At 34.6% G+C, this 27666-nt stretch overlaps 4 protein-coding genes across 4 annotated transcripts in view; all 4 read right to left on the reverse strand.

Moving 5' to 3' along the window:
- Positions 1-12626, reverse strand: part of LOC134691532 (zinc finger protein 236-like) — a 42165-nt gene extending 29539 nt beyond the window's left edge. The window contains exons 1-4 of the mRNA XM_063552099.1: positions 12428-12626; positions 6045-6108; positions 4642-4720; positions 1597-1989 (exon numbers count right to left, since the gene is read on the reverse strand). Coding sequence (XP_063408169.1) covers positions 1597-1989; positions 4642-4720; positions 6045-6089 — 517 coding nt within the window. The 5' untranslated portion in view covers positions 6090-6108; positions 12428-12626. The remainder of the gene's footprint in view (positions 1-1596; positions 1990-4641; positions 4721-6044; positions 6109-12427) is intronic.
- A 6890-nt stretch (positions 12627-19516) lies between these two features.
- LOC134690579 (histone H1-delta-like) lies at positions 19517-20640 on the reverse strand. Its single transcript, XM_063550537.1, has one exon. The coding sequence runs from the start codon at positions 20617-20619 to the stop codon at positions 20044-20046; it is 576 nt and encodes a 191-aa protein (XP_063406607.1). The 5' UTR covers positions 20620-20640; the 3' UTR covers positions 19517-20043.
- A 2594-nt stretch (positions 20641-23234) lies between these two features.
- LOC134690580 (histone H1-delta-like) lies at positions 23235-24145 on the reverse strand. The gene has a single exon (XM_063550538.1). It carries the CDS (start codon positions 24143-24145, stop codon positions 23570-23572), a length of 576 nt encoding a protein of 191 aa, XP_063406608.1. The 3' UTR covers positions 23235-23569.
- A 2610-nt stretch (positions 24146-26755) lies between these two features.
- LOC134690581 (histone H1-delta-like) lies at positions 26756-27666 on the reverse strand. The gene has a single exon (XM_063550539.1). The coding sequence runs from the start codon at positions 27664-27666 to the stop codon at positions 27091-27093; it is 576 nt and encodes a 191-aa protein (XP_063406609.1). The 3' UTR covers positions 26756-27090.

A 27666-nucleotide genomic window follows, 5' to 3' on the forward strand; every position in this document is an offset into this window, starting at 1 on the left:
AGTCTTGTATTATTTTAATTTTAGTTTCTTGTGTACAATTTGGAAATTAGTATGGCGTTCATTATCACTGAACTAGTATATATTTGTTTAGGGGCCAGCTGAAGGACGCCTCCAGGTGCGGGAATTTCTCGCTACATTGAAGACCTGTTGGTGACCTTCTGCTGTTGTTTTTTATTTGGTCGGGTTGTTGTCTCTTTGACACATTCCCCATTTCCATTCTCAATTTTATGACTGGAAGTACATGGCTAAACAATCTCCATGAAAATACTGCATATCTCTTGAAACAAACCTTACCAAAAATTAATACAAGTAATCTTAGCTAAATTTCAAAGTCACTAAACCATAACTGAGGGGGAGGGTACAAAAATTTCATGGTAATGAGAGGTGCTAATGTTAATACAACTGCATACAAAGTATCATTGACCTACCACTACTGGTTCCCCATCAACTGATCTAATCACAATCTAATACATGAAAACTAACCAAAAGTTTCAAAGTCAATATACCATAACTGAGGGGGTGGGGTCAAATAATCTCCATGGTAATGAGATATGCCAATACTTATACAACTGCATACCAAATATCTTTGACTTATCACTAGTAGTTCACCATAAACTAGACCTAATCATTAACGAATACATTTTTGACGCTGCCGTCGCCAAAGTAGGAAATAGCATACCTGGGTCTCATTTTATGACTCCGTCAAGCAAGACAAAACATCAATATCAAACTTTAACTTCATTTTGTCTTTTTTTTAATTGACCCTGTAGGTTTGCTCCACTTGACCAATGAGATTGCGGCAACCTTTCAATAAAGGTTAAACATTGCCAAAGCTGGTATTTCATTTTGCAGCAAAACAAAATTACAATGTCAAATTGTTTCAATAGGTGTGTTTCAGAATTAAATGCAAGTGGAGAAGAGAAGCATTGTTTCTAGACTCCACCAAGCTTTAAATAAAATTTGTTATTGTACATACAATTCTTACAAATTCTATGGAAAAAAAACACTCTCTCACCATGCGTTAATATTTGAAACAGCCTTATGATCTCCAACTTTTGTATGTTAGAAAACAGGAGCAATGAGAGATTTATTGAGTTGTCTCCATGGCAATCAAACCACATCTTACTTTTTTTCGAGCCTTAGACTTTTATCAAAACATAGCGATCTTACATTCCGTCAACAGAGGGGCAGGTCCACAAATATTCACTCAGTGGAAAAGTTTTTGAAATTCTAATAACTTTCTTAAGGAGGTAGACCTTGGTTAAGGGAAATAACTCTTAAAATCATCAGTACATTTGTGTCAACCATTTTCAGAAATGTATTCTAAGCTTCAAGGTTACATAGACTATTTCCAATCCGTTTCAGGTAAATGCTTAAAATACATTGATGAAACTTGACTTTTACAAACGTATAATTGACTTAAAGAGTTGTCTCCCTTACTCTCCTTTTTCTAATTACCAATTCCATCAATAGTTATGATAAGTCTTATTAAATTTGGACGGTTGATAAATGGTATACCCTTCACAACTGTAATGCATGGGGTATAATTAGAATTGTTGGAAAATTATAATACACATTGATGTTGTTTGGCCTTACCTTGAGCATCAGGATGTGCCAAAGGTGGAGAGGTACACACTGCTACACGGTTCTCGTGACGAGGTGTTACGGATGCAGAGGTACACACTGCTAGAGGGTTCTCATGACGAGGTGTTACAGATGCAGAGGTACACACTGCTAGACGGTTCTCATGACGAGGTGTTACAGATGCAGAGGTACACACTGCTAGAGGGTTCTCATGACGAGGTGTTACAGATGCAGAGGTACACACTGCTAGACGGTTCTCATGACGAGGTGTTACAGATGCAGAGGTACACACTGCTAGACGGTTCTCATGACGAGGTGTAACAGGTGCAGAGGTACACACTGCTAGACGGTTTTTGTATTTCTCCTTTATTGGTTCTAGTGACGTCTTTTTAATTTTATCAGTACCTACAATGTATGAAGCAAACTTAAAATTAAACTTGATTGAAATTGCTGTTTAGACAAATATTAAAGAATAATCAAACTAGAGGCTCTAAAGAGGCTGTGTCGCTCACCTTGGTCTATGTGAATATTAAACAAAGGAAGCAGATGAATTCATGACAAAATTGTGTTTTGGTAATGGTGATGTGTTTGTACATCTTACTTTACTGAACATTCTTGCTGCTTACAATTATCTCTATCTATAATGAACTTGGCCAAGTAAGTTTCAGTGGAAAACCTTAGTAAAAATTTACATTTTTATGAAAATTGTTAAAAATTGACTATAATGGACAATAACTCCTTAGGTGGTCAAATTTACCATTTTGGTCATGTTGTCTTTTTTAGGTCTTACTTTGCTGTACATTGTTGCTGTTAACAGTTTACCTCTGTCTATAACAATAATCAAGATATTAACTAGAGGCTCTCAAGAGCCTGTATCGCTCACCTGACTCTATTTGGGTTTTTGAATTCATATAAAAAAAGATAAAATTTGGCTACAAAGTAACAACACTTGGTCAGCACCAGATAAGAAACATTCATGCTATGTTTGGTTTCATTCCATTCAGTGGTTCTCTAAAAGAAGACATTTGTATGTATTTCCCAAAGGGTCCTATGTTAAACTAAGTCCCCTGCTGGCGTCCATCTTAAATGATGGATCGGCTACAAAGTAACAACACTTGGTCAGCACCTCATAAGGAACATTCATCACATGTTTGGTTTCATTCCATTCAGTGGTTTACTAAAAGAAGTCATTTGTATGCATTTCCCTTAGGGTCCTATGTTAAACTTAAGTCCACTGCTGGTGGCCATCTTGGATGATGGATCGGCTATAAAGTAACAACACTTAGTCAGCACCTCATAAGGAACATTAATGCTATGTTTGGTTTCATTCCATTCAGTGGTTCTCTAAAAGAAGTCATTTTTATGCATTTCCCATAGGGTCCTATGTTAAACTAAGTCCCACGCTGGCGGCCATCTTGGATGATGGATCGGCTACAAAGTAACAACACTTGATCAGCATCTCATGAGGAACATTCATGCCATGTTTGGTTTCATTCCATTCAGTGGTTCTCTAAAAGAAGTCATTTGTATGCATTTCCCATAGGGTCCTATGTTAAACTAAGTCCCCCGCTGGCGGCCATCTTGGGTAATGGATCGGCTACAAAGTAACAACACTTAGTCAGCACCTCATAAGGAACATTCATGCCATGTTTGGTTTCATTCCATTCAGTGGTTCTCTAGAAGAAGTTCAAAATGTAAAATGTTAACGACGACGACGACGGACGACGACGACGGACGACAAGTGATGAGAAAAGCTCACTTGGCTCTTCAGGCCAGGTGAGCTTATAAAAAACGAAAAAATTTCCTTAAAATTACCAATTGGGGGCAGCAACCAAACAACATGTTGTCCAATCCATCTGAAAATTTCAGGGCAGATAGATCTTGACCTGATAAACATGTCAACCCCGTCAGATTTGGTTTAAATGCTTCATTTTTTGAGTTATTGACCAATAAAGGGCTGCGCTTTAGCGCATGATACGCCCGTTGCTCTTTTAACTTGTCTTTTATGCTTTAAATGAATTTATATGATCAACTAGAAATAGTGTGAGCCCTGTCAAATACCCCCCCCCCCCAAATAATAAATAAAAATGCACAAAAAAATTGGCACTATTAGGGTCAATAGATATAAACAATTCATCAAAGTTGCATAATTGGAAAATCCCCCTTTTTTAAGCATCAAAATTCATAACACGGAAATGTTAAATCTGAAATTTATAAAAATTGAAAGGGAGCTTACATCAATAGATATAAACAATTCACCAAAGTTTCATGGACATTGGTGAAAGCCTTTTTGAGTTATTGTCCGAGGTGTTAAAAATCCCAATTTTTTTATGAATAAAGCCCCATAAATCCAAAACTTTAAATCCGAAATTTATAAAAATTGAAAGGGAGCTTACATTAATAAATATAAACAATTCACCAAAGTTTCATGGACATTGGTGAAAGCCTTTTTAAGTTATTGTCCGAAGTGTTGAAAATCCCCCCTTTTTTATGAATAAAGCCCCATAAATCCAAAACTTAAAGTCTGAAATTAAAAACAAAAGAAAGAGAGCTTACATCAATAGATATAAACAATTCACCAAAGTTTCATGGACATTGGTGAAAGCCTTTTTGAGTTATTGTCCGAAGTGTTGAAAATCCCCCCTTTTTTATGAATAAAGCCCCATAAATCCAAAACTTAAAATCTGAAATTAAAAAAAAAGAAAGGGAGCTTACGTCAATAGATATAAACAATTCACTTAAGTTTCATGGAAATTGGTGAAAGTGTTTTTGAGTTATTGACCGAAGTGTGGACGGACGGACAGACGAACAACGGTATACCATAATACGTCCCGTCTAAAAGACGGGCGTATAAAAACTGCATTTTGATAGAGATGATGTCAAACTGTAATGATCCCTTTGTCTATAGCTAGAGATGATGTCAAACTGTAATGATCCCTTTGTCTATAGCTAGAGATGATGTCAAACTGTAATGATCCCTTTGTCTATAGCTAGAGATGATGTCAAACTGTAATGACCCCCTTTACCTTCACAACTCACACAGTATTAACTTATTACCTTCACAAACGATACTGTTATCTATCCAGGCAAGACAAATCACATGGGCTGTTGGGTATTTCTGATCAAACTCCAACACCTGGAAAACAGAATGTTAATGGTGTAGCATGTTGAACAACACACTGCTGACAGCCTTGGCGATTGACAAATAAATAGGACACCTAATGTTACAAAATGGATCTTAATTATACCCCCGCTTATACTTATAGGGAGGGTATACTGTTTTACCTCTGTCTGTCCTTCCGTCAGTCCGTCAGTCAGTCTGTCCGTCCCATGAATATTTTTCTCAGGAACTACAATACAAGGATTTCTGAAATTTGGTTTCAGGGTTTATCTAAGTCAGGTATACCGTGTGATGCGTTTTCAGATTGATCACTTGACAACTTCCTGCTTACCGAACAATTGTATGATTTTACACATGATAGCTAAGTTGAAAATTTTTGTCACATTTTTCTCAGGAACTACAATACAAGGATTTTTGAAATTTGGTTTCAGGATTTATATAAGTCAGCTATACTGTGAGATGCGTTTTCAGATTCATCACTCGACAACTTCCTGTTTACCGAACACTTGCATATTTTACACTATTTATGTTATCTACTTGCAGCGGGGGTATCATCAGTGAGCAGTAGCTAGCAGTTTCACTTGTTATTAATCTGCCGAAAAGATGGTATATACCACAAACATGAGGTGTACAAATTGTTACACCATATCTGGATTTAGACAATAAATGTCTCTTCAGTGATGTTAGGAATTGAATCAGTATTTGGAAGGACATATAAGTTGTATAAGTTTCCTTTATTAAGATTTAATTTGTAATATTAATAGTCAAAATAGGATGAACGTATTATGTTAACCCAAAGTCAAACATAATACAAGTCCAAAATAATATTATAAACATATCTATCTAAAATGGCAAAAAGTTCAAACCTTTGACAACGTTAGATAAAAACCTAAAAATTTTAAATAATTAATATTCAAAACAAATACAATTTCTTGCCTTTTTAAATAATTCGCAACACATATTATAGATCCTTTACTGCTTATAGTATCTTAATGCAAAAAAAAGTCACGTTAAGTAACTTACTACATGTTACTGAGAAACAGAATTTGTCTCAAAAAGTTCATCTGTTCAGTGAACCAAGAAATGATGTTAATGTCTGGTGAAAGGTGTTTGACATGTATACCTACCATATAAAACCATAGACCAAATATCAGTGGCCTACCATAAACAGTTTCTGAGAAACTGTCCTAATCTCAAAACTTTGATAATATTTTACACAGTTGTTGGAAAAGCAATCCCTATGTCTCGCATTCTGAGACTTTTGTAGCAGGCCAGACAAAGAACGTAATTTGGACAATTTTAATTATTTTTATATCAACCATAATTCTATACTTGATACCTTTTTCTTTAATCCATCCCAACATTTCTGAAGTGAATCTGGCATCTTATTATTATTGTCTCAGCTGAAAATAAAATTAAATTTTCATCATTACTTAGCATACTTTTAATCATGATAAGTTATCTATATAAAAAAGAAGATGTGGTATGATTGCCAATGAGACAACTATCCACAAAAGACCAAAATGAAACAAACATTAACAACTATAGGTCAGCGTACGGCCTTCAACAATGAGCAAAGCCCATACCGCATAGTCAGTTATAACAGGCGATAAGACAATGTAAAACTTCAAACGAGAAAACTAACGGCCCTATTTATATAAAAAAATGAACGAAAAACAAATATATGTTACACTTAAACAAACGACAACCACTGAATTACAGGCTCCTGACTTGGGACAGGCACATTCATGTACATAGATAATGAGGCCAGTTCAACATGTTAGCGGGATCCCAACCCTCCCCTAACCTGGGACAGTGGTATAACAGTACAACATAAGAACAAACTATAAAAATCAGTTGAAAAAGGCTTAACTCATCAGATGGAATATGTTTTCCTTATCCATTTATTATTTTTTGATACATTTTAGCACTGTTTTATTCTGTATTCTCTATTTTAGCACTGTTTTATTCTGTATTCTCTATTTTAGCACTGTTTTATTCTGTATTCTCTATTTTTGCACTGTTTTATTCTGTATTCTCTATTTTAGCACTATTTTCTTCTGTATTCTCTATTTTTAGCATTGTTTTATTCTGTATTTTCTATTTTAGCACTGTTTTATTCTGTATCTTCTATTTTTAGCAGTTTTATTCTGTAGTTTATATTTTGCACTGTTTTATTTTGTATTCTCTATTTTTAGCACTGTTTTATTCTCTATTTTAGCACTGTTTTATTCTGTATTCTCTATTTTAGCACTATTTTATTCTGTATTCTCTATTTTTAGCACTGTTTTATTCTGTATTCTCTATTTTAGCACTGCTTCATTCTGTATTCTCTATTTTTTGCAGTTTTATTCTGTATTCTCTATTTTTAGCAGTTTTAATCTGTATTCTCTATTTTTAGCAGTTTTATTCTGTATTCTCTATTTTTAGCACTGTTTTATTCTGTATTCTCTATTTTTAGCACTGTTTTATTCTGTATTCTCTATGTTTTGTGGGATAGGATTCTTAATACTATAACAGTATCTACAAGGAGATTTTAAGTGAAATGCACATTCAACAACCAATCAACAAAAAGGGTTGCCTACTTATTTTCACAAGTTATATAAAAGTTTTAGAATATATATATATGTTTTAATATCATGTATATTTTGTGTTTAGCTGTGTAACTTTTGTCGTCTTTTCAGTAATAGTGTTTCAATGACAACCCATGCAAAGTTTGCCTACATGTACTATCACAAGTTATACATGTTATATAAAAGCTTTAGAATATGTTTTTATATTTTGTGTTTAGCTGTGTAACTTTTGTTGTCTCCTATTTTTAGTACCTTTGGTTTACTTTTTAATCGCTGTGTGTGAAAAATCATAACTAAAATGCCTGCCAAAATGGTTATTGGGTATAAATTAATTATCTTTCTTTTGGCAATATAGGAAAAGTGTACTGTCATAACTAGTCTCTAAACACAATAACTCCAAATGGAGCTTTCGTTAGTAGAAGCCATATTAACTATGTGTATCAGTGAGAAAAAAGGTAAAAGCATAAAAATATAGTATATATATATATATACATGTATACCAATACACATAATTAACAGCGCCTGGTAATGTTTTACAGCCTGACCGGTTTCGGTCCAAAAAGGACCTTTATCAGAGGCAGAATGTTTGCACCCTATTTATATAGATATGGTAACCGGCGGTTTAGTAAACCGGCGTTCGAGTTTCAGATTAACAGCCCGTTGAGTTAACCTGCGGTTCAGATTAACCGCCCATTGAGTAATCCAGCAGTTCAGAGTTCACCAGCAGTTCAGAGTTAACTGGTGGATCAACATGTTATCCAGTGGACGAATATATATCTGGTTGATATCTAAACAGGTTCAGTTATCCTTTCAGGCAAAAATCCCAGTGGGTCAGTAGTGGTTTTTATTTTTGCGATTTTTGAATGGAATGAGAAAAACTATATCTCCAGTGAAAGCGGTTGGTAGTTTAGAAATTTTTTACCGATAACCGCTACGAATTTCAGCTGACTGCGACTATAGGTATGTTGAAAACAAATGTACAATCAACAATAAACAACAACGTGGAGTTACTAGCATTACTGCATATTCATCATGTTCATCGGTATTTCAGTGTGAATATTGACAAAGTAATAGAAAAGTTTGTTTCTGCCTAGACCCAAAGATCAGAATTTTAACGATTTTGAGTAAATTCTGTATCATGTGTTGTTTATGTAATATTACTCTATTCAGAAGATTTATAGTTATACAATCATAATTTTGTTATAAGTTCCTACTACATATAGCACCTCTTTTAACCGCCCTATGACCGAAAACCGGAATAAAAACTATGTTTCTGTATAAAAGGGTCTCGCTCTGCAGTTGTTGCTTGAACATCGTTTCTTTCTAACGCCTTCTTCTTCTTCTTTTAGTTTCCGCACTCCATCATAATATTGATGACTATGTGCCGTGCATGCGTGGGTAAAATTTACAATTTTATATTTACATCAACAACAAAAATTTAATAAAGAAATAATAACTTGTTTTTGGTTTTCACTGTACATATAAGATAAAACTATTTACAAGGTGTTACATTACATGGTGTAGTATTGGTTGAGAACAGATATAGGAATCTGTTCTCTGAATGTTTCAACTGTGGTGCATTGGACAGCAGTAACTGGTAAAAGGTTCCATTGGACGATTGTCCTAGGATAGAATGAAAATTTATATGAGTCTTTTTTTGCCTGTATGTGCCTGAATGAGTGACTATGAGTGTATTGTCTTGTTCGATTGTCTGATGGTATTAACAAGTTCGTAGGGTATATTGCTACTTGGTGGTGTATAATTTTGAAGAAAAATATAAGCCTTGTTCTTATTCTTCTAATTTCAAGTGTTGGCCAGTTAAGATGGTTAAGCATGTTTGTCACAGAGCTGGTGTTATGATATCGATTACATATATATCTGGCTGCGCGTCTTTGGACCATTTCTATTTGTGATTTTTGGGATTTTGTATGTGGGTCCCAGATGCAGCTACCATACTCTAGCTTTGGTCTCACAAGTGAGATATAGGCCTTTTCTTTAACTGACTGCGAGCTGACTTTAAGGTTTCTTTTGATAAAATTTAGTTGTTTAGTTGCATTTGCTGTGATGTTATTTATGTGTTTGTTAAATTTTAAATCAGTTTGTATGGTTAAGCCAAGATATTTGGTAGATGTTTCTTGTTGCAAAGTGTGCCCATGTAAGATGTAGTCATATGGGAGAGGTGTTTTCTTTGTTGTTACTTGGAGGACTGAACACTTGTCCGGATGGAAGGACATGAGCCAGTCCTCTTCCCACTTTGCTGCTGCAGTTAGGTCTTCTTGTAATTTTTCTGAGTCATTTTCATTTTTGATGGTTTTATATATGATGCTATCATCTGCAAAAAGTCTAAGAGTGCCATGTTTTATGTAATCATTCAGATCATTTATGTACACCAGGAATAAGATGGGGCCAAGTACTGTTCCTTGAGGTACCCCTGATGTGACATGTATTTGTTCAGATTTGGTGCCTTCCAGTAATACCGTTTGTGTGCGGAGTGAGAGAAAGTCTTCTATCCAGTTCAGTGTTTGGTTGTCGACACCATAGTGTTTAAGTTTATGAAGTAGTCTTTTGTGAGGGACTTTGTCAAATGCTTTGGCAAAGTCCATCACAATTACATCAGTTTGGATGTTATCATTGCTGTATTTTGCCAGTTCTTGTATGAATGACACTAACTGGGTTTCGCAAGATCTTGAGGAGCGAAACCCATGTTGTAGATCGTATAGAATGTTGTTATTTTCTAGATGTGCCATGATGTTACTTGCTAATACATGCTCCATGATCTTACATAGGATGCATGTTAGGGATATAGGCCTGTAGTTGATAGGGTTGTGTTTATCTCCCTTTTTAAATACTGGGCAGACGTTGGCATGCTTCCAGTCAGTTGGTATTTTTCCGGTGTTCAGGGATTTTTCAAATATTAATGTTATTATGGGTGCGATGTCAGTACTTAGTTCTTTAAGCACACGCCCATATATGCCATCTGGCCCTGTGGCCTTGTGTGGGTTAATCTTTCCTAGTAGTTTTTGTATGCCTTTCTCTGAAATTTGTATGGTGTTCATTTTAGGATGTTTAGAAATTCCCATGTCCGGTATTGTTTCGCTGGATGTTTCTGTTGAGAATGCCTTCTGAAATTGATTGTTTAGCAAATTGGCCTTTTCTTCGGTGTTATCAGTTAAAATGCCATCTTTTCTTAATGCTGCAATGCCTGAACTGTCATTTTTCATGTTTTTAATATAGCTGTACAAGTTTTTAGGTTGTCTTTTAAATATGGGATTGTCTGGTTCGTTTACTGGGAGATCAAATATCATGTTCTCGATGTAGTTCCAGTAGGATCTTCTCATATCTGTTTGAATTGATTTTTTGAGATGCTTGTACTTTTTCTTCAGTTGTTCATTTTTTCTACTCTTTTTATGAAGTCGTTTAGCTTTGTTGATGTCAATTTTAAGCTTGTTGTTTACCCATGGTAGTTTTTTCTTGTTTGTAACTATTTTGTGAGGGATATTAGCTTCTACTGATTGTGTTAGAGCTTCTGTGAACGTATTCCATAGAATATTTGAGGTGGATTCTTTAAATTGTTCTTTAATTTTGCATAAGAGTGTTCCTAAATCTATTTTTATTTTGCTCCAGTCGGCTTTGGTATATTGTAAAACTTTGATAGGTTGTTTTTTGTTTCTTTTTAAAGATACATTACATTCAGAATAGACAATGTCGTGGTCCGCATTCCCAATAGGGGGCATAGTTTCTGTCTTGTTAACTATACTTGGTGTGTTTGTGAGTAGGAGGTCGAGTATTCGGTCACCTCTAGTAGGCTTATTTACAATTTGCTCTAAAGAGTGGTCATTTATGATGTCTAAAAGTTGTGTGTGCAATTTAATTTCTGGTTTGCCTGGAATAATGCATGGTACTTCCCAGTCAATGTGGCCGAGGTTGAAATCGCCACCTAGCATCACAGTGGTTTTTGTATTATTATTGATGCGATTAAGTGAGATGTTAAGATTTTCAAGTGATATGCCATTATCTGAAGGTGGTCTATAGTAACAGCCTAGTATGAGTTTTCTTGCATTTGTCATGTTTATTTCTGCCCATATACTTTCAGAGTCTGTTTGTAATTCTCTGATTTCATTGGATAGTAATTGTGTTGATATGGCAATGAGGACACCACCGTAGCTTTGGTTATTATTGGATGGAGGGCGATCTTTCCTATAAACTGTATAATCATTAGCTGGAAAGAATTCAGATGATAAGATATCGCTACTGAGCCAGGTTTCAGTGCCCAATATTATTTCTGGTTGTACAGATGAAATAATTTCATCAAGTTCAGCCTTTTTATTTTTAATAGACTGAAAGTTTATTGTTAATATTTTCAATGGTGTTTCTTTCTTTTGAGCTCTCTTGATATAAGTTTGTTTTATAGGTGACGATGTTGCTTTAGGTAAGCCAGGACTTCCTACTGAATGTTCTGATAATGGTGCGAATGAGTTAGATGTTTCAGGTATGGTAAGATCAAATATGGATGAGGAGAAGTTTGGCATACCACATTGTATGCATGCCCAAGATATATTTGATGAATCCATACATTGATATACATTAGATGACATGCCTTGACAGTTTGCATGATACCAAACATCACATGAATCGCAACAGAGTGCTTTTTGTTTCCATGTGACCGCTTTTCCACATGTTCCGCAGGGCCACCTAGGTGTTCTGGGGCCTGGGTTTATTTCAGTGTCTCCAGATAATGCAAGTACTAGAAAACATAAGTATGTGTTTGATTGTTTAATGTACCTTTGATGTGATTTATCTGTAATAGTTCTGTGGTTTGTAAAGTACACTGATGATATGCTATGCATATTACCAAGAGAATCTATTAAGTCAGCTGGTGTGTTCATTTGTACAGGTTGGTTGTACAATTTATGGAATAGTATTGATAGTATGACTATGTGAAGTGTTAATACATAGGCCATGACTACAACTTTTGAAGTCAGATATGGTTCTTTTATAAAATTATAATAGCCTTTGCCTGTATCCATGCATTTGTTTTCCACTGTATCCCATAGTAATTTAGTTTGTGTGTTAATAAGTGCGTGTGGGTGTGTGGATGTTTGTCTAACATTCTAGACTTTGTATTTCACAGATGTGATTGACTGCTTACCAAAAATAAGAAAAAGATATCTGTAATCAAAATATTGGAAAGGTAACGCCTGGTATGGGGAAGGAAGCATGTCCGATGATTACCGGCGTTACATGTTACTTAATCTGTAGATTCCGCCTCTGTCAGGCGCACCTCCATACGGTGTTACATCGATGTTGCTATATACAAGGGCTCAATCACATCCTAACTTCGTGATTTATTGTGGATTTCATCAAGTACTTTATATGTTAACCGGGTATATACAAATAATTACCATAACTCGGCCCTTGACAATCTCGGCCCTATCTGAATTCTCTATCTCTATCTTCATATTTCCGCACTCAGTCACAACTTTGACTATTACGTGCCGTTGCATGCGTGGCTTATTTACAATTAAAAAAGAAATAAATTTGCAGTAATATTACGTTACATTGCATTGGTGCTTAGAATAAATAATTAAAGTAAAAATATTACAGTGATTTAAATTTTTTTTTTGTGGATTGTTATCCTATGTATATTTCTTGTTAAAACTATGTACATGTTATGCATTTTTTTAGAATATTTGTGAAAGAGCAGATATAGAAATCTGCTCTTTGAAGCCGTCGACTGTTGTACAAAGGATTGCTGATGTAGGAAGTAGGTTCCATTGTATTATTGTATGTGGATAAAATGAAAACTTGTATGAATCTTTATTTGTTTGAATTTGTTTAAAGTGGTTTGTATGTTTATTTCTTGTTCTACTGTCTGATTTAACTAGAAGATCTTTAGGGTAAATTGCTATGTGTTGGTGTATGATCTTATAGAATACCACTAGTCTTGTTTGTATACGTCTCAGTTCTAATGTAGGCCACTGTAGGTGATCAAGCATGTTTGAGACAGAGCTGGTATTGTGATATTTATTACATGTGTAGCGAGCAGCTCTGCGTTGGACCATCTCAATTTGGTTGATTTGACTTTTTGTGTGAGGGTCCCAGACGCAAGAACTGTACTCAAGCTTAGGTCTAACTAAAGACATGTATGCCCTTTCTTTGATTTTTTGTGATGAAACTTTAAGGTTACGTTTGAGAAAATTCAGTTGTCTGTTTGCATTAGCTGTTACATTATTGATGTGTTTATTCCATTTTAGATCAGATTGGATGGTTATGCCTAAATTTTGTAGCTGTTTCAGTTTGGAGAATGTGACTGGCCATGTAGGATGTAGTCATGGTTGACTGGTTTCTTTTTTTGTGTAATTCTAAGTATGGAGCATTTGTCTGGATGGAATGACATTAACCAGTCTTTTTCCCATTGTGCCGCTGAATTTAAATCCTGTTGTAGTTTGGCAGCATCATGTGTGTTTTTGATGTTTCTATAGATGATGCTGTCATCGGCAAATAATCTTAAGGTGCTGTGTTGTAAGTATTCTGGGAAATCGTTTATGTAAATGAGGAATAAAATTGGGCCAAGGACAGTGCCTTGTGGCACCCCAGATGTTACCCCATTTTTTTCTGATTGTTCTCCATCTAGCATGACTGTTTGTGTACGGTTGTTTAAAAAGTCACCAATCCATTCCAAGGTATTATTCTCTATGCCGTAGTATTTTAATTTGTAAAAGTAATCTTTTGTGAGGGACTTTGTCAAAAGCTTTGGCAAAGTCCATCACAACGACATCAGTTTGTATGTTAATATTGTTGTCTCTTGCAAGGTCCTGAATGAAAGATAATAGTTGTGTCTCACAAGAACGTTTTGATCGGAAGCCATGTTGTAATTCATATAAAATATTGTTTTTTTCAAGATGTTCCATTACTTGACTAGCTATGATATGCTCCATTATTTTGCAAAGAATACATGTTAGTGAAATAGGCCTGTAATTTATGGCATTGTCTCTTCTAGTTCAGGTTTTTTGTTTTTTATTGATTGGCCCATTACAAACTCGGCCTATACTAATGATTGATGTTGTTTTAAAAATGCCACATCGGCGACATAGACCACACAGGAACAAATATATTGATTGTATTTATTTATGATTAGAGTTATGTGGTTAATTTATTGAGCAGTTCCGATATTTTTCAGTCAGACGCTACCAAATCTATAAATTTCGGAAGTCTCGGGGAGTACGAGATTTCATTAATTTTATACTGAAAAGCCTATCAGATTCATTTCCCGTTAGATATACTGTTAACAAAAAAATAAGAAAACAGAATTTAGTGGTTGTTGTTTGTTTATGTGTTACATATTTGTTTTTTCGTTCATTTTCTTTAATTTAAATTAGACCGTTTGTTTTTCTCGTTTGAATTGTATCACATGTTCAATTCTAGGCCATTATTATTTGACCTATGCGGTATGGGCTTTGCACATTGTTGAAGGCAGTGCGATGACCTAAACTGTGTCATTTTGGTCTCTTCAGGAGAGCTGTCTGATTGGCAATCATCAGTTTTATATCATAGGATGTATAAGTTATAAGCTATGCAAGTCGGAAACCAGAACCGGTAAACGGGGTGAAGCAGCATTCAGACGGACTATTAAAAAGAGACAGAAGCACAAAAACACATCAGTGTGAACCATTGGACTTTGGGCAAAACATTTTCCCACCGTATTTAACCAGCCCCCCCCCCCTTTTCAAAAAAAAATCCGGAGAAAAAAGGGGGGATACATTTTCACTGAATGAATTGTATTTGGACAACAAATATTTGTTAACTTTTGCAACAGTGAGAAGCAGATTTAATGTAAAAAGAATCAAAAACAAAGATTGAAATGAAGAAAAAATAAATTAAAATAAAGTAATAAATAAGGGTTCTCTTTTGAAGACATATTAGCATAGCGTTTAATGGATGTTAGTACAAGATCTAATATGCGTGTTTCCTACTCCCTATCTACCTTATATTTTAAGTTTAGTCATAGCATACCTTAAAGATTTTTTTTAATTTTTTTTATCATTTTCCAATCAGCACAGATTTTCTCAGTCTCCCGGCCATGTACGTATACACTAGTAGGCTACGTTTGTGTGTGTGGTTAAGTTGCTGTCATTTCAATATGAAAATAAGGAAGGAGATGTGGTATGATTGCCAATGAGACAACTATCCATCATAGTTCAAATGAAATGGATGTAAGCAATTAGACAACTGTATACCGTGAACCTACAATTCACGCGATTCCTGTTATCAGAGAAATAACTTTTTCTAACTTTTTGTACCACTGTCCGTCCATCCATCCTTGTTTTTGTTCATCACAGTAGTCACATGTGACGTCACTGTATTGTTTCGGGTTTATTCACCTCGCGTGCTGTCGACAGATTAAAACGACATAGCAAAGATACAGTCAAGTCGTCACACACTAAATAACAGAGAGAAAAAAGAAGAGAAAAATCACAGGACAACCATTTGAAAGAAACATAGAAACAAGTAGGTGCTTTTATTGTATACACGAGTAAAACAAAGGTGAAATTCGAAAGGTAGAGAATAGTGAAATTTGCATAATAAATCGCAGGTAATAAAATGACAAAACAATTGCAGAACTGTTAAATGTTGAACAAAAACCTCCGTACTTTAGAGTTTCCTTCTAAATTTTAATACACAATATTATTGTAGTAATTTTGACAAATAATTAATAAAAAAAAAAAAATAACAGACAAACGTCACTGCATTCATTTGCTACTAATCTGATTTTGACGATACGTTATACATCTTTTGTGTACATTTTAACAGTTTATTTATATAGTACTAAAGACATAAGACATAAGACATTTTATTTCACTAAAGCCCCCACATGGGGTATGTTAGTACAACATTTTTTAACAAACTATAAAAGTATGAACATATTTACATATTTACATTAGAACATGGTTAACAAAGGTGCAATAATAGTATATATAATTAATACAGATATTTGACAGGAAGTACAAAATATAGTAACATGATTAAGCACATGTATTAAAAGGTTATAATAACACTTTTACAAAATTTTGCTATTCCAGTAAGTGTGAATAAATCTGATGTATTCATCAATTCTTTAAATTTTAAAACATTTGGGTTTTTACATATATCTAAAGGTAAAAATTTAGCTCTAACATTGTTGAAAAAGGTACATTTGAATAAGTAATGGAACTCATCACCAAGTTCATTAGCATTACAAAGATTACAATGTCTTTCAGATCTATCAATATTAAAAAATCTCCCCGTTTCAATGGGCAATTTATTACTAAGGCAACGGAATTTACATAAATACATTCTTAGATGAGATGGTAACACAGTTAAATATTTCTCAAAACAAAAATCAGACTTGTATATTCTGTAATTAAGACATTTTGCAGAATTCATAACATTATTGAGGGGGGGCAAGGGGTTTAGCTGTTATGCTGTTATGGGGCATTTTAATTCTTTGTTATCTGTTATTCTGAAAATCTATTTTCTGTTAGCTGTTATTGTCTTATTCTTTGTTAGCTGTTATTGGGCTTTGATTTTTTTTGTTATCTGTTATTGTGATAATGTATTTGCTGTTAACTGTTATTGAAGATTGGAATGTTAGCATTTTTTGACAGCCAAAATTCGGTCGAAAATGAAGATCATTGGATATTGGGGTCTACCACTACTAATATATTGGTCCTGTATTCAGAGGATTCAATTAACATATACCCATCACAGAAGTGAGGTCCAGGACAATTCCAGTATATCTTATGATTTTCCTTTGTAATACATTCCATTTTTTTTGGAACATTTATTTAGAATTATCTTAATTTTTTTTTGTATAAGGATAATGATCCTTGTTTCCTGTACGAATATATTAAATTAGAACAATTTTTAATAGGACAAAAAGAAAAACATATGGTCAGGAATATCTGACAAGGATCTCAATGAAGGACTAGGATTTACAACCTTACAACCAGTTAACCTTTTATATTATATTGTACATGTGTAGACTAAGCTCTTTTCAAAGCAGAACCAAATACATTGTACAATGAAAGTTCCCACGATATACTGGGTTCCGAAGCTGCACATAACTCATTACAAACAAAGATTTAGTGAGTCTCCATGCCATTGTTACCCTACTTAACTATGTATTTTACTTACTAGTAGACTTAATACAATCAAAAACCTGATAAAAATTGTTTAAATAAGGCCTTTGAAAATAGTGGAATAAATTACGTTTGTAGTGTCAAAATTGGTTCGAGGCACTTGATAAATTGCATGCTTATAATCGGTGCTTTTGATTTTTGTACCCTATATACAACTTTTACCTCAGAATCTAATATATAAACTCTTTTAGGTAGTTTTTTTAGTAGCAACAAACACAAGAACTATGTCAATTGGACCTACTTTGATACCAACACTTCCCTTGATTTTTACTAGATATCATTTTTGTCTCTTAGACATATTCCTCATTTCCATTCTTAATTTTATTACACACTATTTAAATTACAAGCATGTGTGAGTTTCTGTTTAACTGTACAAAAATAAATGTTAAAAAGTGTTCTATAACAAACAAACAGTTACGCCATGAGCACATGATACGCCCGTCACCTTTTAGAAATATTCGATAACTTCAAAATCAGTCAACATATATCATGTATATAAACAATACATCAAAGTTTCATGAGAACTGCTTAAAACATTTTTGAGTTATTGTCCGAAAACTGGAAAATACAATTTTTTAATGAATAACCCCCTTAACTGAATAACATAAAATCGAAAATTTATAAAAATCAAAAGAGCTTATAACAATCACAGATATACACAATTCAACAAAATTTCATGAGAACTGCTAAAAACGTGTTTGTGTACATGTGAATGTCCGAAAACTAGAAAATCCCCCCTTTTTGATTAAAAAAAAACCCTTAACTCGAAAACGTAAGATCTAAAATTTATAAAAATTAAAAGGGAGCTCATATCAATAGATATTAACAATTCGCAAAAATTCCTGGCAAACTTGTGAAAGGATTTTTGAGATATTATCAGAAAACTGAAAAAAAACACCATTTTTGTTTAATAAAACCCCATTACTCAGAAACTTAAAATCTAAAACTCATATAAAACAATAGGGAGCTCACGTCAATAGATATAAACAATTCCTCAAAGTTTTATGTAAATTGGTTAAAGAGTGTTTGAGTTAATGTCCGAGATGTTGACGAAGGACGAACAAGAATATACCATATACATTATCTAGATACAAAATTATAAAAACCATGTTCAAAGAAAATGGAATACATTACAAAAAAGTATACCAGTAATAAGAAATACTGGATTTGTCAAGGACTGGACTTATTTTAAAATTTAATTTACTGTTATCTGTTTTTGTCCATTTTAATTCCTTGTTATCTGTTATAAGCCAAATCAATTTTCTGTTTTGCTGTTATTGGGACCCCCCTTGCCCCCCTCATTATTACTCCAGTTCAACATAAATTTATTACTTAAACATTTCTTGACATTCTTACTAATATTATCAGATTTAGCAATTATTTGATTTACCCACATCAAATTAAATCCACATTCATATAAAGTATTTTTAATTTCTAACAACCATTTAGAGTGGTAGATACCCCTTTTACTAAGCTGATACAATATAGAATACAGTGTATATGATTTTTTTTTTCTCTTTTACCACACATGATACGTTGCCAGAAACCAACCATTCTAGCTTTAATAAGAATTCTCCATAAATCATACAATGAGCAGTACTTTTTTTAACATTCAAAATTATTTTACAAAATTGCATATGCAAGTTTTCTATAATATTACAATTTTCAAAACCCCAAACTTCTGCACCATATAACAAAATAGGTACAACCATTGTATCAAATAGTTCTAATTGCATATCAATTGGTAAATTCAACTTCCTAGCCTTTCTTAAGACTATAAACATGGCCTTTCTTGCTTGCTGTACAAGATGTGCTTTGGTGTCACTAAAATTAACCTTACATGAAAATATAATACCAAGGTATTGAAAATTTGTAACAATATTGAGGCTTTCACTACTATATTTAAAGTGCATATTATCTGTGTTAAGTCTAGATACTGAAAAAAAGTACTGAGTTTAATTTTAGAGTTACCTCCCCGTTGACTAGTTGATATGAAATAGTGAGCCAACCTTTGACTTTGCATACGTGTAGAAAAAGTCCAACTAAAAATGTCAGTCAAGTTGAACACGAAGAAGAAGAGAGAAATGGAAAAACTCATATAATGACAAAAATGATTTTTCGGTTGAAGGTTAGCTGTGTGATTTTGACCCCCTTCCCCATTAAAAAAGAGCACAATAAAACCCTAGCATGACTTCCTATTTTCGTAGATTGTCATTCTAACGAAAACTGATTAGAAAAAGTTTTATTCAGTTCTAACAAGTGCGTGAAAATACACTGATATAACTTTAATGGTGCCTAACTACACTAAAAATATCCAAAAAAACAGCTGCATACTTAGGTGTTAGAAATAGTATAGTCATAAGGAGTGAAATAAAACAAACAATGGAAATAATTTGACCCAAAAAAAATATTTCAGAGACCAGTGCAAAGTTCAGAGAAAAGTAAAGAAAAGGGTAGGGCTCAGCTAGATTTAGTTTGATAACTAATGAATGTACAACAATTGTAGATTCTTTTTGAATAAATTGGGTAGCCCTTAAAAGGGCTTTTGGTGGCTGAATAGCCTCTGCAGACTGAAGTCTGGAACAGTTTACTTCTTCTTTGGTGTCTTCTTGGCTTTTGGTTTGGCTGCCTTCTTTTTGGCTGGTGACTTGGCTGCTGGCTTCTTTGGCTTGGCTGCTTTCTTTGCTGCTGGTTTTTTTGCTTTTGGTTTGGCCGCCTTTTTCTCTCCAGCTGGTTTCTTTGCTGCTGGCTTCTTTTTCTTGGGTGTGGTCTTTGCCTTCTTAGGCTTGGCGGCCTTAGGTTTGGCTGCTTTTTTTGCCTTTGCTGGCTTCTTTTTAACCACTTTAGCCTCTCCAATTCTGAAAGAGCCGGATGCTCCAGTTCCCTTGGACTGCTTCAAACTGTTGTTCTTAACTCCGGCTCTGAGTGCTAGTTTTAAATGAGCATTTACTGACTTGGCATCTTTTCCGACGTTGAAGTTGGCCATGATGTACTTCAGAATTGCTTGCCTTGAGGAACCTCCACGTTCTTTCAAAGCGGCGATGGCTTTTCCAATCATCTCGCTGTATTTAGGATGTGCGGAAGGCTTCTTTGGCTTGGCTGCTGCCTTTTTCTTTGGTGATTTAGCTGGTGCTACTGCTGGTGCTGCTGTTGCGTCTGCCATTTTGAATGATTCAAAATATTATCCTTTACGAAGTTTATACTACGAATAACGATTTGAAAATAACGCCATTCCAGGCCTCGTTTATTTATAACAGACGAACGCGGACCTCGACGAAGACACCCTTAAAAATAACTTGTAAAATCCATTACGCGATCTCGGTAAAATGATTATGTGCTTCTTCGAAGACTTTTATGATAATTTATAGTATAATTCTATCAAAAACATTCACATATAGCATACCAAATTGCTCAACAGTCATTAATCTTGCATGTTAGATAAACTGTGTATTTTTCGATGTACACAGTAAAAAGATATTAATAGTTAAAGTAGAACCGACTGAATTGTCTTCGCAGGTATGTTGACAGAAAATTTACGAGTTTTTCTCATTACACAAATATTCTATCGTCATAAAATTGTACAGCGGAAGAAAAATCATTTCTCTCTAGGTTTCTTTCCGTTTTTATTCACTGGAAGCATGTTCCTCCTCGTAATAAGTTTGTTTCCAGCTAGAGGGAAACACACAAAAAGTTCACGCGCCATTGTTTAATTGCAGATTTTTACTAAAACTTCAAATAACATTTTTATTCAACCCGAGCGAAATTTCGCAAACATTCAAGATTCGAATGAACAAACCCAATATCTAGAATACGAATTTGAAACATCTTTTTATTTAATTTAGCGTTGGGAACTTTTCAGAGAGCGACTTTGTTTTCAGTGGGTCTCAGGCACTGAACAACTGTTCTGTATGATGCGTATTCGCTTTTATTTCCATTTTCATGTACAATTTGCGCTCTTTCAAGTCAAAAACTCGAATATGTCTTATAGAATATACCATATTTTTCAACAAAATATATTTAATTAATTTTATTATCAATAACCGATGATCAGAGCTCAAAGTGGCCTGGCCGCCTGAAAGTTTCGATACAAACAAAAACAAAAACAAAACACGAAGATTTTTGTAGTTTTATAATTCGAAAGTGGTACATATCATTTGTATCTTAATTGACAATTACAAAAGTTCATTTATTTCCCCTAAAAAAGGGGAATGTGTGTCACAGTGAAGACTCTAGCTATACATATGCATTATACCTATATAAGCTATGCAAGTGAACCCAGAACCGGTAACGGGTGAAGCAGCATCCCGTGACACGGACGATTAAAAAGAGACGGAAGGACAAAAACACATCAGTGTGAACCATTGGACTTTGGGCAAAACATTTTCCCACTGTATTGAACTAAACCGCCAGCCCCTCCCCCTTTTTCCAAAAAAAACAAAATCCGGAGAAAAAAGGGGGGATATATAATAGGGTTCTCTTTTGAAGACATATTAGCATAGCGTTTAATGGATGTTAGTACAAGATGTAATATGCTGTGTGTGTGGTTTTCTTCTTCATTAAGGCCAAATAAAAAAGAATATGTGTGCTTCCTACTCCCTATCTACCTTATATTTTAAGCTTAGTCATAGCATACCTTAAAATTTTTTTTTTTTTTATCATTTTCCAATAAGCACAGATTTTTCAGTCTCCCATGTACGTATATACTAGTAGGCTATGTTTGTGTGTGTCGTTAAGGTGCTGTCATTTCAATATGAAAATAAAGAAGGAGATGTGGTATGATTGCCAATGAGACAACTATCCACCATAGTTCAAATGAAGTGGATGTAAGCAATTATAGACAACTGTATAGATGATCTTCAAAAATGAGAGAAAAAAACCTATACCGTGAACCTACAATTCACGCGATACCTGTTATCAGAGAAATAACTTTTTCTTACTTTTGTACCACTGTCCGTCCATCCATCCTTGTGTTTGTTCATCACAGTAGTCACATGTGACGTCACTGTATTGTTTCGGGTTTATTCACCTCGCGTGCTGTCGACAGATTAAAACGACATAGCAAAGATACAGTCAAGTCGTCACACACTAAATAACAGAGAGAAAAAAGAAGAGAAAAATCACAGGACAACCATTTGAAAGAAACATAGAAACAAGTAGGTGCATTTATTTTATACACGAGTAAAACAAAGGTGAAATTCTAAAGGTAGAGAATAGTGAAATTTGCATAATAAATCGCAGGTAATAAAATGACAAAATAATTGCAGAACTGTTAAATGTTGAACAAAAACCTCCGTACTTTAGAGTTTCCTTCTAAATTTTAATACACAATATTATTGTAGTAATTTTGACAAATAATAAATAAAAAAATAAATATATATAACAGACAAACGTCACTGCATTCATTTGCTACTAATCTGATTTTGACGATACGTTATACATCTTTTGTATTGTGTACATTTTAACAGTTTATTTATATAGTACTGAAAAAAAGTACTGAGTTTAATTTCAGAGTTACCTCCCCATTGGCTAGTTGATATGAAATAGTGAGCCAACCTTTGACTTTGCATACGTGTAGAAAAAGTCCAACTAAAAATGTCAGTCAAGTTGAACACGAAGAAGAAGAGAGAAATGGAAAAACTCATATAATGACAAAAATGATTTTTCGGTTGAAGGTTAGCTGTGTGATTTTGACCCCCTTCCCCCTTAAAAAAGAGCACAATAAAACCCTAGCATGACTTCCTATATTCGTAGATTGTCATTCTAACGAAAACTGATTAGAAAAAGTTTTATTCAGTTCTAACAAGTGCGTGAAAATACACTGATATAACTTTAATGGTGCCTAACTACACAAAAAATATCCAAAAAAAACAGCTGCATACTTAGGTGTTAGAAATAGTATAGTCATAAGGAGTGAAATAAAACAAACAATGGAAATAATTTGACCAAAAAAATATTTCAGAGACCAGTGCAAAGTTCAGAGAAAGTAGGGCTCAGCTAGATTTAGTTTGATAACTAATGTACAACAATTGTAGATTCTTTTTGAATAAATTGGGTAGCCCTTAAAAGGGCTTTTGGTGGCTGAATAGCCTCTGCAGACTGAAGTCTGGAACAGTTTACTTCTTCTTTGGTGTCTTCTTGGCTTTTGGTTTGGCTGCCTTCTTTTTGGCTGGTGACTTGGCTGCTGGCTTCTTTGGCTTGGCTGCTTTCTTTGCTGCTGGTTTTTTTGCTTTTGGTTTGGCCGCCTTTTTCTCTCCAGCTGGTTTCTTTGCTGCTGGCTTCTTTTTCTTGGGTGTGGTCTTTGCCTTCTTAGGCTTGGCGGCCTTAGGTTTGGCTGCTTTTTTTGCCTTTGCTGGCTTCTTTTTAACCACTTTAGCCTCTCCAATTCTGAAAGAGCCGGATGCTCCAGTTCCCTTGGACTGCTTCAAACTGTTGTTCTTAACTCCGGCTCTGAGTGCAAGTTTTAAATGAGCATTTACTGACTTGGCATCTTTTCCGACGTTGAAGTTGGCCATGATGTACTTCAGAATTGCTTGCCTTGAGGAACCTCCACGTTCTTTCAAAGCGGCGATGGCTTTTCCAATCATCTCGCTGTATTTAGGATGTGCGGAAGGCTTCTTTGGCTTGGCTGCTGCCTTTTTCTTTGGTGATTTAGCTGGTGCTACTGCTGGTGCTGCTGTTGCGTCTGCCATTTTGAATGATTCAAAATATTATCCTTTACGAAGTTTATACTACGAATAACGATTTGAAAATAACGCCATTCCAGGCCTCGTTTATTTATAACAGACGAACGCGGACCTCGACGAAGACACCCTTAAAAATAACTTGTAAAATCCATTACGCGATCTCGGTAAAATGATTATGTGCTTCTTCGAAGACTTTTATGATAATTTATAGTATAATTCTATCAAAAACATTCACATATAGCATACCAAATTGCTCAACAGTCATTAATCTTGCATGTTAGATAAACTGTGTATTTTTCGATGTACACAGTAAAAAGATATTAATAGTTAAAGTAGAACCGACTGAATTGTCTTCGCAGGTATGTTGACAGAAAATTTACGAGTTTTTCTCATTACACAAATATTCTATCGTCGTAAAATTGTACAGCGGAAGAAAAATCATTTCTCTCTAGGTTTCTTTCCGTTTTTATTCACTGGAAGCATGTTCCTCCTCGTAATAAGTTTGTTTCCAGCTAGAGGGAAACACACAAAAAGTTCACGCGCCATTGTTTAATTGCAGATTTTTACTAAAACTTCAAATAACATTTTTATTCAACCCGAGCGAAATTTCGCAAACATTCAAGATTCGAATGAACAAACCCAATATCTAGAATACGAATTTGAAACATCTTTTTATTTAATTTAGCGTTGGGAACTTTTCAGAGAGCGACTTTGTTTTCAGTGGATCTCAGGCACTGAACAACTGTTCTGTATGATGCGTATTCGCTTTTATTTCCATTTTCATGTACAATTTGCGCTCTTTCAAGTCAAAAACTCGAATATGTCTTATAGAATATACCATATTTTTCAACAAAATATATTTAATTAATTTTATTATCAATAACCGATGATCAGAGCTCAAAGTGGCCTGGCCGCCTGAAAGTTTCGATACAAACAAAAACAAAACACGAAGATTTTTGTAGTTTTATAATTCGAAAGTGGTACATATCATTTGTATCTTAATTGACAATTACAAAAGTTCATTTATTTCCCCTAAAAAAGGGGAATGTGTGTCACAGTGAAGACTCTAGCTATACATATGCATTATACCTATATAAGCTATGCAAGTGAACCCAGAACCGGTAACGGGTGAAGCAGCATCCCGTGACACGGACGATTAAAAAGAGACGGAAGGACAAAAACACATCAGTGTGAACCATTGGACTTTGGGCAAAACATTTTCCCACTGTATTGAACTAAACCGCCAGCCCCTCCCCCTTTTTCCAAAAAAAACAAAATCCGGAGAAAAAAGGGGGGATATATAATAGGGTTCTCTTTTGAAGACATATTAGCATAGCGTTTAATGGATGTTAGTACAAGATGTAATATGCTGTGTGTGTGGTTTTCTTCTTCATTAAGGCCAAATAAAAAAGAATATGTGTGCTTCCTACTCCCTATCTACCTTATATTTTAAGCTTAGTCATAGCATACCTTAAAGATTTTTTTTTTTTTTATCATTTTCCAATAAGCACAGATTTTTCAGTCTCCCATGTACGTATATACTAGTAGGCTATGTTTGTGTGTGTCGTTAAGGTGCTGTCATTTCAATATGAAAATAAAGAAGGAGATGTGGTATGATTGCCAATGAGACAACTATCCACCATAGTTCAAATGAAGTGGATGTAAGCAATTATAGACAACTGTATAGATGATCTTCAAAAATGAGAGAAAAAAACCTATACCGTGAACCTACAATTCACGCGATACCTGTTATCAGAGAAATAACTTTTTCTTACTTTTGTACCACTGTCCGTCCATCCATCCTTGTGTTTGTTCATCACAGTAGTCACATGTGACGTCACTGTATTGTTTCGGGTTTATTCACCTCGCGTGCTGTCGACAGATTAAAACGACATAGCAAAGATACAGTCAAGTCGTCACACACTAAATAACAGAGAGAAAAAAGAAGAGAAAAATCACAGGACAACCATTTGAAAGAAACATAGAAACAAGTAGGTGCATTTATTTTATACACGAGTAAAACAAAGGTGAAATTCTAAAGGTAGAGAATAGTGAAATTTGCATAATAAATCGCAGGTAATAAAATGACAAAATAATTGCAGAACTGTTAAATGTTGAACAAAAACCTCCGTACTTTAGAGTTTCCTTCTAAATTTTAATACACAATATTATTGTAGTAATTTTGACAAATAATAAATAAAAAAATAAATATATATAACAGACAAACGTCACTGCATTCATTTGCTACTAATCTGATTTTGACGATACGTTATACATCTTTTGTATTGTGTACATTTTAACAGTTTATTTATATAGTACTGAAAAAAAGTACTGAGTTTAATTTCAGAGTTACCTCCCCATTGGCTAGTTGATATGAAATAGTGAGCCAACCTTTGACTTTGCATACGTGTAGAAAAAGTCCAACTAAAAATGTCAGTCAAGTTGAACACGAAGAAGAAGAGAGAAATGGAAAAACTCATATAATGACAAAAATGATTTTTCGGTTGAAGGTTAGCTGTGTGATTTTGACCCCCTTCCCCCTTAAAAAAGAGCACAATAAAACCCTAGCATGACTTCCTATATTCGTAGATTGTCATTCTAACGAAAACTGATTAGAAAAAGTTTTATTCAGTTCTAACAAGTGCGTGAAAATACACTGATATAACTTTAATGGTGCCTAACTACACAAAAAATATCCAAAAAAAACAGCTGCATACTTAGGTGTTAGAAATAGTATAGTCATAAGGAGTGAAATAAAACAAACAATGGAAATAATTTGACCAAAAAAATATTTCAGAGACCAGTGCAAAGTTCAGAGAAAGTAGGGCTCAGCTAGATTTAGTTTGATAACTAATGTACAACAATTGTAGATTCTTTTTGAATAAATTGGGTAGCCCTTAAAAGGGCTTTTGGTGGCTGAATAGCCTCTGCAGACTGAAGTCTGGAACAGTTTACTTCTTCTTTGGTGTCTTCTTGGCTTTTGGTTTGGCTGCCTTCTTTTTGGCTGGTGACTTGGCTGCTGGCTTCTTTGGCTTGGCTGCTTTCTTTGCTGCTGGTTTTTTTGCTTTTGGTTTGGCCGCCTTTTTCTCTCCAGCTGGTTTCTTTGCTGCTGGCTTCTTTTTCTTGGGTGTGGTCTTTGCCTTCTTAGGCTTGGCGGCCTTAGGTTTGGCTGCTTTTTTTGCCTTTGCTGGCTTCTTTTTAACCACTTTAGCCTCTCCAATTCTGAAAGAGCCGGATGCTCCAGTTCCCTTGGACTGCTTCAAACTGTTGTTCTTAACTCCGGCTCTGAGTGCAAGTTTTAAATGAGCATTTACTGACTTGGCATCTTTTCCGACGTTGAAGTTGGCCATGATGTACTTCAGAATTGCTTGCCTTGAGGAACCTCCACGTTCTTTCAAAGCGGCGATGGCTTTTCCAATCATCTCGCTGTATTTAGGATGTGCGGAAGGCTTCTTTGGCTTGGCTGCTGCCTTTTTCTTTGGTGATTTAGCTGGTGCTACTGCTGGTGCTGCTGTTGCGTCTGCCAT

Source organism: Mytilus trossulus, chromosome 11, assembly GCF_036588685.1.
Source record: "Mytilus trossulus isolate FHL-02 chromosome 11, PNRI_Mtr1.1.1.hap1, whole genome shotgun sequence".
NCBI lineage: Eukaryota > Metazoa > Mollusca > Bivalvia > Mytilida > Mytilidae > Mytilus > Mytilus trossulus.